At 44.3% G+C, this 11821-nt stretch overlaps 1 protein-coding gene across 1 annotated transcript; it reads left to right on the top strand.

Annotated features, from left to right (window-relative positions):
• Positions 1-254: 254 nt before the first annotated feature.
• ITM2A (integral membrane protein 2A) lies at positions 255-11229 on the top strand. The gene is made up of 6 exons (XM_074883101.1): positions 255-422; positions 4377-4508; positions 4733-4921; positions 6343-6453; positions 7559-7709; positions 10143-11229. Exons 1-6 carry the CDS (start codon positions 339-341, stop codon positions 10229-10231), a joined length of 756 nt encoding a protein of 251 aa, XP_074739202.1. The 5' UTR covers positions 255-338; the 3' UTR covers positions 10232-11229.
• Positions 11230-11821: the final 592 nt, after the last annotated feature.

Genomic DNA, 11821 nt, shown 5'->3' with positions numbered 1-11821 from the left:
CCTGGGCGTCATTAAACCTCCCATCCAGCATCACTTTCTGAGGGGATGCAGGAGGTTTGCAGGGCCGAGGTGGAAGGTGGGGACCCTGCTCCATGTCCCCACAGCGTGACCGCCGTCGCACCTTTCCCGCCTCTCCCGCCCTCGGGGTGAGCGCGGTGGGTGAGCCGCCCGGTCTGCAGGGGGCGCGCCGCCCTCCTCCCGCCCTGCCCGCGGAGGGGCGGTGCTCGGCATTGGCCCGCCCCCAGCGCGGGGTGGGGGGCGTGGCCAGCCCCGGGTGGCTCCGCCCCGCCGGTCCGAGGCTCCTCAGCGGGGAGGCGGCGGTGCGCAGGAGCGGCAAGATGGTGAAGATCGCCTTCAACTCGCCCTTCGCCCAGAAGGACGAGCCTAAGAAGGAGGCGGCCGAGGCGCTGGTGGCCGACAAGGTGCGGGGAGCGGGGTGTCTCCGCTGCCGGGCTGCGGCGGGAGGAGCGGGGCCGAGGGGACGGCGGCGGGGGCAGGAGGAGGTGGAAGCCGCCGCCATCTTCTCGCAGCGGCTGCGGGCCGGGGGAAGGCAGCTGGCAGCCCGCCGAGCCTCCGGCGTGCCTGGTGGCCGCCGTACCGCTCCCCCCGGCCCTGGGGCAGCGTTCCAGCGTGGGGGCGATCGCTCTGCGGGTTGCCCCGGGGAGTGGGGGTTTGCGGGGCTGGGGTGGGGGGGGTCGCTCCCCTCAGGGCGGTGCGGGGCTGGGAGGGCCCGGCCGCGCCGCTGCAGCGGTTTGCGGTTCCCTCCCCACAGCCGTTCCGCCAGCCCGGGTGCCGCTGGGGAGGCCCCGGGCCGTGCCGAGCTGCGGGCTGGCGTGACATACCCGGGACAGCTTCGGGCCCGCACGCCGCGGGCAGGCCCGGTTGTTTGTCTCGCAGTTGGGCCCGTGCCAGGGCCGTGCTTCCTGACGGGGTTTTAAACCTTCGTAGCTCGCAGGCGGGTGAGTCCCGCGCCCTGGCGAGCTCCCCGGGGCTCGGCTCCGTCCCGGCCAGCCCGGGGAAGGGCGCAGGGAAAGCGCCGTGCTCTCGGCGGTAGGATGGTCCCCCCAGGAGAGAGCAGGCTTCCAGCAGCGCCTTCCGGGCGAACAAAGTGGGTTAGGGCTCATCCTCCGCTCGCTGCTGCTCCGAAACCATCGTAGGCAGCGAGTTGGAGAGCAGCGCTGTGGTGAGGTGTCTGGGCTTCTGTTATGTCTAGCTTAAATTAAGAAACTTGCCATAAAGGGTTTTAAATAGAAACCCAGGCAAGTACTCTGTGGTTGGCTTTTCCTTCCTAACGAGGTGCTGTGTCGCTGACTTAAATTGAACTTTCCAAATCTGTGGGAGACTTTATTTTGAAGATGTCCTGCTTACCTGCTGATGTTTTTAGTCAGGTGAAGGTCAGCGTCTAGGTAAATAAATCAGTAGCTCTAGAGGAGGAATATGGGATGGACCTAGTTTATTTGTAATCAGGAAGTGGGACTATTAAAAAAACAAAAACACCTGTGGACTTGGACTCTAGTGCCTCTTTTTTTTTCCCCCTTTGAAGCTGTAATCAGGAAAGCAGCTTGCCTTCCAGCCTACAGAGCCTCTGCCTCTCCTGAAATAGCCTCCCTTTAAAAGTAGAAGTGGTGCAGAGTGGTGTTACTGCTCAGTGGGCTCTTCTGAGCTGTAGGAGTTGTATGTGTGCACAGTTAATACAGTAGCACTGAACTACTAGATCCAAAGGAGGGGGAGAAGGTAGTGAAACGGTGTAGATAAATGACTAATTTAAATTTTGAAAATGTCATTAGACTAGCCAGTTCCTTGTCAGACAAACTCATCACCTACTCCTGAGGCAGCTTGTTATACATATTTTAAATGGCCCTGTACCATGCCAGTTCTGAGCATAATAGTTCTAATACACACTTACACTCTTTCTTCTCCTTTCGTGGTAGCGGCTCTTCTCAATTTAGAAGCTACACACACTGTTTAGTTATACCTGTCACGATATTCCTTGTGTTTGTACATGTGTACGTGGGTTTTTAACATCACTTCACTCTGACTTCAGGGCTTAGAGTTGCGTGTAAACATCAAGTTCACAATTTTACTCCAAGACAAACTTGTTCTAGTGCTTGTTAATGTCTCCTTTTCCTGGAATATTTGTGCAGAGCAAACAAGCCTAATGGCTAATGTTGGCTGAAACAGCGCAATAAAGTCCCCTAGAATATCTGCACAAAGCACTTGAGCTTGCAGGATATTCTCCCTGCAGATTCTTTGGAGCTGACTGTGTCAACAGTGTCTCTTCAGCTAGCTGCAGATGTTAGCACAAGTGATTTTTCTTCTCCTCTCCTAGTTTGCTTTGCTTGTTACTGCACAGCTTAGAACTGCATTTTCTTTGCCGTTTTTTTTTTTTTTATGACTTTTTATTATTTTTTGCAGAGGCTCTGTAACCTACTGGAGCAAAGTCTTGGTATTGTGTTCTCTTAGCAGCTCTTCTGAGATTCAGGGTGCCTGCATTGCTTCTTAATATGATAAATATCTTTGATTTGTTTGAAATATATGTAGTGCAAGCGTAGCTAATTACATGTTGACATCATCCAAGCACTAGGACGTCTGTAGTGCCAAAAACTGCTGCAGACTGTTCTGTTTAAGTAATGATAAGCTAGATGAGTGAAAGGGCTCAAACCAGTGAATTTCTGATTAAGTCTAAACTGTGATGAGTAACTTATTGAAAGGTGTAGATGAAGGTGGCAGAATATGAAGAGAACAGAATTAGTCTTGATCTTCAAAGCCAGTTAACTCTGAAAGATGATTTTCACATAATGTCATATAAACGTGGCATACTTCTGACTTGAAACTAGGTGGTTTGGTCTGGGTTTTTTTTAACAAATGCTTAACTAGCCAGTTGTAGCAGCTTGTGTCTTGCTGAACCAACATTTTTCTGTTTGGAGGATGCGAGAGTGGAATGTAGGAGTATTGACTTTCACAAAACAGCTTGTTTTTTGTTTCAGTACTTGCATAGCTGATGCGTTTGACTTTTATGCTGCTATATCTTGCTGAGCACGGAAATATGTGCAGCCTTTGTAATAATACTGTGGCTTGTGATCAGAGGTTCACTTAAATATATTGTGATCTCCAGGAGTGCAAATAGTGGGACTCAGATAAAGAAAGACCACGGAAGCTGCTGTGCTCAATCTAGCTACTGACTCTAGGAGCAACATGAAGGAAAACATATTTTGCTGCAAAATCCGATTTTTCTTCCTGACCAGTGTGAAGAGCAGGTCTTGAAAGTGAGGTGCTAAATACTGGAGTCATGAATCATTAAAGGGACATACCTGACCAAATATATAGATTAGCTAAACATTTGGGGTTGGGTTTAGTTTTTTTTCTTCTTGAACGACCCAAAACCAGCGTGTATTTGCCCAAAGGGAATGTCTCTTCTGGTTGTTGACAGTACTTTTGCTGTTCTCCTCTCAACTTGGCTTGTGCGACCCTTTCACCTGGAAGTCTGGAAAGGCCCTGAAAGAACTCTTGAACTTGCCATTCAGACACTGTCACTGACTTTGCAATCAGTATTACACAACTCATCACTGTCTGGTTTCCTTTGGATGCAGCCATCTTCTGTTTGAGAGAACATTGGGTGGGGAAAACAAGTCACTGAACTAAAGAGATAAGTTTTAGGCTGCTAGAAACAAAACTGCTCTGGGAGTTGGGTGGAAGGAATAGCGTTTTGAAGCAGCAACATAGGATGTGCCACAGGGACTTGTTTTTATTTGACATAATTTGAAGCTGCGTTTAAGATGACGAGTGGTTCTCTTTCATAGTGGAGTTCACTTGTGCACATTATAACTTCTAAAGCCTGCATGTTTGACTCGTGTCAGATGCCTGTTCCTCAGCTAATAGACAAAGTTGCATTTTTAGCTTTTTCTGTTAGTCCAACTTTGTAAGGAGGAGTAATGTTATCTTAATCCAGCTGATAGCAAGAGGAGGATAGGAAATAAGCTTTTGGGAAAAGGCCTGAAAACACTGTGTACCTTACAATGACCTTGCTCTACAAATCTCGCTCTCCTTGTACTGTATCATGGCTGCAGCGCTGTATCTTTTGTTGCAGTTATTTAAATTTCTTACACCTCAAATAGTTCCTGGATAAGGGCTTGTCTAGAAAGCGTCCTACAACTAAGAAAATACCCTTTTCCGGTGCTGTTTGAAAACTGATCTTAACTTGATGCAGTAGTATTTCATGTAAGTGTTTTCTTATTATGTGATTCTTGACTGACAATTCTCACTGCACACCTAGAAGAAGTAGAAAATGGTGGGTCAAACTGAAGCACTAAAATCCAGTTTACTTGGAATTCAGAGCGCCTACGCTTTTGTAAGTTGTCATCCCTCTTTACTTAAAGGATCCAGAAGTTGCCACACATGGAGGTGAAAACTCATCTGGAAGATGTCTCTTGACTCTGCTGGGTCTAGCGTTCATCTTGGCAGGAGTTGTTGTCGGTGGAGCCTGCATCTACAAGTACTTCATGCCTAAGGTAATGTGAAAGTTCTTTTTTTAAGCATCACTGAATAAAAAGTGTAATTATAAATGGATTACCACTATAATAGAAAACCTTCATCAGCTGGGACATGAAGACTGCTATGTCCTTTATAAAAGCGCCGTGTGACAGCCCTGTGCTTTGTCATAGCATAAGTGTTAGAAATACAGTTTTAAAGCACCATTGGCTATAAAAATAACTAGCCTTGCTCTTATTTTCAGCATAAGGTGTACCGTGGTGAAATGTGTTACTTTGAAAATGAAAATCGTGATCGTGCGGTAGAACCTTATTTCCTTCCTATTGCTGAGGAAGCTGACATTCGAGAGGATGATAACATAGCCATCATCGATGTGCCCGTTCCAAAGTTCTCGGACAGTGATCCAGCAGCGATCGTTCATGACTTTGATAGGGTGAGTATATGTGAAGTGATAAGAGATAACTAGTCTTGTTGCCCACTGGGAAACTGTGGAGCGGATGGTAATCGCAATAGCTCCAGGGTTTTTGCTCTTGAGGCCTTTCAAGCTTACTCTCAGCGCAGGCTTCTCTTTGGGGAGGCGTTTGTGTGGGAAATCTGACCCTTTTAACTCTATAATAGTAGATTTCACTTCTGCGAGGGAGGAGTGTTAGAAGAATGTTGGAGCAGTTCATCCCCACAGCGACTCTAGCTGGATCATTTCTCAGAGCAAGGCACCTCTGTGCTGTTCAGCTTTAAATACTGGGGCCCGTAGGGTGTCTGAAAGTGACACTTGCTCTTTGGTCAAGAATCCTGTGTAAATGAAAGCAAGGGATGAAGGCACTGTAAATGTGAGTTAAGAAATGGGGAAACTGAGGGTTCCATCTGAGATTCTGCCAAACTGTTACAGCAAAATGTAGAATTCCAGGCAAGCGTGGGCTTTGGATAAGTGAATTGAAAAAATCACTTAGTGGCTGAAACCTCGAACTTGAATATGCTGGGTTAGTTGCATGTAGTTTCTCTAAAGCAAAGACAAGAGGGTGGTTTTAATTTGACTTTTTTATTAAAGTTGCATTGATAGTATCAACAGTTATCCTTACTCAGCTGTAAAAGCTTTTGTAGGTGGTTTGTAAATCAGACCTTGGCAGTGCAGGTATAATCACGGTAAAGACACTAGAACTGACCTCTACGGGAGCAGGGAATGCCACGCAGCCGAGCTGTGCCACCTGTGTTCGCAGTATCGGTGGCTTTTATCTGTGTTGCCTTGACAGAATCTTGGCTATAACTTAAAGGATTCAGGCAACTGAAGAACTTGGGTTGATTCTGGCGAAGTGCTGTGCACAACGTAATAAATAATATATTATAAAATATATAACATACACTAAGAAAACATAATAAAAACAAGTTGGTATGTTGATAATTTTAGTCTCTGCAGTTCTTGTGCTCGGTAATGCTGATGTGACTTTCTAGAGACTAATACTTTTTCTGAAGAACTATTTACAGGAAATAATGGCTTATCAGCAGTTGGATACCTTCTGTTTATTCTGCGCTTAATTGGACGCCTTCAGTTATGAGAGCATACTCCCAAATACTTTCTCTGTATTAATACAAACTGTACTCATTTAGAATTATGACAGAAACTGCCTTTATAGTCAGCTCTCACTTTTGTACAGAAGTTGTCATGTAAACCATAGCTATAAACACTTTGCCAAAGTGGCAATAGCTGAGTTCTTACACTAGACAGTTCCTGAATGTGTTGCTTTGATATGAGCTATGCACAATCTCCAGCTTCTTGAGCCTCCTCCTTAGTTCTTGTAGAACTGTGTTCTGATAATCAAAGGCCACGCTTAATTATTTGAAAACTTGTTTTCAAAACAGCTTTTGACAGCGTATCTTGACTTGCAACTGGGTAACTGCTACGTGATTCCACTGAACACATCCATAGTTATGCCGCCGAGAAATTTGATGGATCTCTTCGCAAAGCTGGCGGTACGTGGAAACTTTGCTGTTTAGTTGTGCTGACAAGATCACTTTTGATACGAATGCTGGGTGTTGCTCCTGGACGGCAGTCTCTTACTAGAACAGTCCTCCTGCCATCAAAGTACATAATCCCCCTGGCTCAGTCACTGCACTGAAGTTAAGGCCAGCTGTCAGTGTATATTATGTTGAGTAGATTCATGCTTAATGCTCTTATTAATACCTAGCTTTATGAAAGCTGAAAGCAACTAGCAAATAAGGTTAAATTTAGGTATTATAAAGGAATTTGATAAAGCTCCAAATACCATTGAAAGCCGAAACCTGAAAGTTACTACCGGAAAGCTCACTTGCCCTGTGAGAGCTTTAATGAAAGGAACAATGTTACCTTGTTCTTATGTTTTATTGGCACTGTAATTACGAGCTCACCACAAGCACTTTGACTCTTCAGTGACTAAAACTGGTATTTTTCCAAGATGACTTATGGATCAAGTTGATAGTAGCTTGCTGCTACTTCCAGACTAAACGCGATACTGAGCTATCGTGTGTCAAATGTGCTTTCAAAAAAGCCATTGACTCCTTTGCACCTAGTGCTGGAGGCCACCTGATCTAGCTTGGCTTGTTTCATTTTCTTAACCTGCAGGAAGACGAGCTTTAAGTGTGTCACCCTGTCCCCGTGTTTAGGAGTCGGTCATGAGGGGTGAAGTGCTGTGATCTTTTAGGTGAAGACCTTACTTTTGTAGGTGGCATTGCTTTTTTATATTCAAAATATACTGCTGCAAACATGGAAATTTTTGTAATACCTTTTTTTTCTCCTAACTGCAAACTTCCTGCTGCATATGAATAAACCTGAACAGGTTCTAGTTATGTTTGCTTCATGTGAGACCAGCAATGTGAAGGTTAACTGTGCTTTGTTTGGATGTAACTGCAACTTTTGAAATAGCCTTTGTCAGTTTTTAACCTCTCTGGTATGCAGCTGTTCAAGACTAGCATATCTTAGTATTAAAAAAAAGCTGAAATCTAGCACATGAAGCGCTTCAAGAGCCAAGAATAAAATTTAGTGATGTTGCCCATTGTTAGCAGAATACTGTGTCTTAAGGATTTTTTTTTTCTCTTTTAGACTGGCTCTTACTTGCCTCAGACTTACCTAGTCCGTGAAGAAATGGTGGTTACAGAGGAGATAGATAATGTGTCTGATTTGGGTATCTTCATCTACCAACTCTGTGTTGGAAAAGAGACGTTCAGACTTCAGCGCAGAGACCAGATAACGGGTAAGTTCCCTTCGGTAAAAAAAAATCTATTGTTTGAGTAGGAAAAGGGTAAATACTTAAACCTTCGGAGTTTTTAGACTTGGAAATATGAGTGTTCAACATGAGCTGAAACTCCTCATAGAACTGATGGGTATTTTCCCCTAGTTTCAAGTATGTATCTGAAGTTTCATTTGAATGTGGTGAGAGAGTTTCACTTACGGAATTTAGAGGTTTGAACTTAAGCCTATTTCTGTTCCATCTTTTGGTTGAAGTTGTAAGTTAGTTTGGCACCAAAATTCAGATGGATTCATCTGATCTTGTAAGTCTCTGTAGGTGCAGCTTAATCTGTCACTGTCCTGTCTAAAATGGGGTTACAGGAGCACCAAGTAAAAGCATTATCTTTGGTTCACTTGCTCTGAAAAGAAAAATAAAATAACTGAACAACTAGCTCCGGACATCCCAGACTTCCTCTCTGAAAGAGGAAGAACACTTCATCGGAACTTCTGAGCTCTCTTTCTTTATTGCCTGTCTCCTCGCGCCACCCCCCTGCCATTCTGTGAAAAGGATTGAATTTGAGGTGGCGGTGGTTTGGCGTGCTGGAAGGAGGCCTGGAGTACAGAAATCTGGTGCCACGAATTTTAGTTCACTGTAGTTCTCAAAGCGTTTCATAGTTTGCTGCTCTCACCAAACACACAGCGAACTGATCCTTTGTCAGTTAGAGCCTTGCAAAATGCAAATGTTTGGCTTGTCAGAGCTCTCTGCTTTAGTTTTCCTGCCAAGCTTTTAGGCAAGAGTTTCCTGAGCCCAGTTACAGTTTGCAGCATCAAGAGCCGCATCTGCTGTTTGCTAGAGACTGGATCTTGTTACTGGATGGAAAGCTCTGGATGTGGGAGCATCAAACGGCTCCTGTGTAGCTACCAGCGCAGGGCATGTGAGGAAACAGTAAATGTTGCCGTGATGGGAGGGAGAGGCATGTACGTGGCTCATAGCTGTTGCGAAGATGATTTTGTGAACAAGTCTAAATTGCCTGCTGCTGTGCCTGAAGACCGTAGCTTACAGACAACACTGCAAAGTGCTCATGGTGTTTCCTTAAATCATCTTGCTAGAGCATATTGTTGACAGCTTTGCTGCGTGGTAAAAGTCTTCTGCAGAATGCTTGCATAAAAAGATGCTAGTAAATGAATAATGCTTCCTGGCCCAGTGTCTGTTCTGTAACTAACCTTGGTTGCCCTTGTTGGGGAGGGAGATCTAGTCAAATGGAAGACTGCTGCCGAGGAGAAAATTGTTCAGGGACAAGGCTTGTCTTGCCTTCCAGATTGAATTTCTAGCATGCCTTCTGTGTACAAGCCATGCACGTATAAATAATGAGACTGAAATGGATAAACTCCTGTAACTTCTGTGGAGAAGTCTTCTCATCTAGCTGGTGCTGCATGGGCTCTCAGATTTTTGTAGAGTTGATGCGTTCATCTCTTAGATCAAACTGACCTCGGGTCCTGCGGCAGTTGAGAAACCAGACAGCTCATCCTGACTGTGCAGTTACAGACCCAGTTAGGCATCAGCTTGGCTTGTACAGGCCCTGAGACGGAGATGAATGGAAGCACAGCCTTGATTTTAAGTGTTTATAAACTAAAGCAGAGCCCTGCTGGATTAGGCTTAAGAGCCAGTGCTTCTAGACTTCAGCAGATAGCTTCTCTTGCTTACTCTGAACAATTCTCTGCTTACTAAACAAGCTATAAATCTTTCTTCCCTAATTGTTGTGTACTGAAGTGCTTGAGTTGAACAGCTCATCTTTAATGGCAGGACTACTATATTCTTGTCTTGTAAAGACTCACAGCCGATACAGGTGAACTGCCTGTGTCAGAGCCAATGCTATCATGTCACAAAATAGAGAAAAATCACTTACTGAAGTTTTTCCTAACACCATTAAGATCATCAGCTGAGTGGCAAATCCTCACGGGGCTTTCTTGAAGGTGAAGACTGCTCTATAGAAGCACACTCTGTGTTAATGCATAGTGGCTGGGGGGGAAGTGCTGATGAAGAACTAGGGGGGTTTTCTGCACCCTTTCTGAGTTTTTAAACTTTCCCTATTATGTCAATCTGCTTTGCTTTTCTTTGTGGTTAGGAAGGGCTATGAGAAACTTTGCCATAAACAATCTATTTAGCGTTGTCTCATGTCACTAAAATGGTGGCAGGGATAGTAGAAAATAGCGCTTGCTTGCTTTGTCCCCTGTGTTGTGTGTGGCCCCCGCCTTGTTGTCACCATTCTGAAAATGTGGAGGTTTTCTGGTAGAAAACAAACTGATATCAGGCTCTGCTGGCCATTCACAGCTGTTGAAACACTGTGTACCAAATGATTGTATCTTGCTGCTGTTCATGATGATGCAAACCCTGTAAATACTTGCTGCTGGGTTCTAGATCTGCTTTACTTAGGCTCTCATCTTCTCTCTTCCTCAGGTCTGCAGAAACGTTCAGTGGAGAACTGTCACTCAATCAGACACTTTGAAAACTCTTTCGTTGTTGAAACAAAGATCTGTCAACAGTGAAAGGTGTTGGATGGGAGGTGACTAGTTCATTGAGAAGTCTGAGAGTTAGACATCGACTTCTTGAATTAAAATGTGCAGTGATAATCAAAAGCCTTATGCATTTTCTGTGTATTGCTTGTATTTCAAAAGACAACATCACCATTTCAGCTTTCTTTGATCCTTGGTATAACTTTTTAGTTGTCTCATGTAAAACTTAAATTTGAGTAAGGTTTTGGTTTTTTTTTTTTCTTAGAAGGTTAATATCAGTTTATCTGTTGAATGTGTTTGATTTAGTGTAATCTGGGAATGGCAGAAAAATATATATATATATAAAAATTGTTAACCAATTCCTTGGCTGGAACCAATTCTGTTCACCTTAACTTTCACAGAATGATTAATATTAATAATCTGTGGTTTGCACATCTTGTGTAGTTCTGTAGAATAGCTCTGCACATCGTATCCTGGCTAAAAAACCTTCTGATGCGTATCATTAAACGTTTCTTTTAACTACCATGTGTGAAGCATGTAAAATCCAATCTCAGTGATCATAAACCTTTAACACTACCCTGTTTCATTTTGTGCAATTACTGTATTGAATTCGTATGTATATTTGGAACCTTCCCCGAGCTTACGTTTAATTCTTCTACCTTTGTTTGGTTTTGTGGTATTTAGTTGTTAGATTCAGATAGAGTTGCTCTTAAAGCTTGTCAATATTTTTGGTTATGAATTGGTTTATCCTGTAACTTCCTATTTCAAGAACCTGTTCTGGTATAGCTCACTTGTGAATGTGACTGTAGTTGTAAACTCAAACTACTCTGGCTTATATAAACTTTTTAGATCAACTTTTTATGAGCAAGTAGCATTACTACTGCAGTCAGAGCATTGTTCCTTTTTTTTGAAAGCTGCGGTATAAAGATAACAAAGAGTTAGTGTCCTGCAGTTGATGAACTTGAGAGTTTTATTAAGGGACTTTATATTGGCATAAATTCTGCAACCCTATAATAAATGTTTCTGTAAAACTTTGGCGTTTGTGTGACTTCATGGCACTGGGAGCAGAGCGCGGTGTGCTGGTGTACGGCCTGTGTGGGGAAGCGATGGGTATGGGCCTGTGGCAGCATGCGCTGCTCTTCCCTCTTCCCTCGCCTCTTTTTCAGCTTGTGAAGCTGAATTTCCTTTTCCTGCTGATGTGGAAATGCTTTGTGGTGCAAAACGAACCTGGGGAACAGAGGGGACATCTCGCTTCAAACTTGATCCCCCGCCCCAGGGCCGTTCCGGGTGATGTTTGCTGTAAGCTGTGTTCGCTGAGCAGAGTTCCTGGTGGTACCAGTCAGCTGTGGTATCACAGAGGAAGGATGCATTTTGTAATTCATCTGTTCGAGCAGTGGTGCTGATAAGGCTGCTGATTAAAGTTTGCTTGTCTCAGTGTATTTATGGCAGTGTTAACGAGAAGGCTCTTTAGCATATCATAATAGACCAAGGCAGCGGAGGGTTAATCAACAGCTTATTGTAATGCCTTTTGGCACTTAGCAGTGAACTTTGCTGTGCTTTGGGCTCAGATCTTAAATTGAAATGTCTGTGAGTGGTTGCTAGAGAGGTGAAGTGTGTGCTGAA

The sequence above is a fragment of the Strix uralensis genome, chromosome 13, assembly GCF_047716275.1.
Source record: "Strix uralensis isolate ZFMK-TIS-50842 chromosome 13, bStrUra1, whole genome shotgun sequence".
NCBI classification, from domain to species: domain Eukaryota; kingdom Metazoa; phylum Chordata; class Aves; order Strigiformes; family Strigidae; genus Strix; species Strix uralensis.
This window is presented reverse-complemented; position numbering and strand designations above follow the sequence as displayed.

Excerpts from the sequence above, each read along its gene's own strand:
- ITM2A (XM_074883101.1), top strand. The coding sequence starts at position 339 with ATGGTGAAGATCGCCTTCAACTCGCCCTTCGCCCAGAAGGACGAGCCT. Across the intron at positions 4,509-4,732 it reads ACAAGTACTTCATGCCTAAG|CATAAGGTGTACCGTGGTGA; the intron begins GTAATGTGAAAG and ends TCTTATTTTCAG. Across the intron at positions 4,922-6,342 it reads TCGTTCATGACTTTGATAGG|CTTTTGACAGCGTATCTTGA; the intron begins GTGAGTATATGT and ends TTTTCAAAACAG.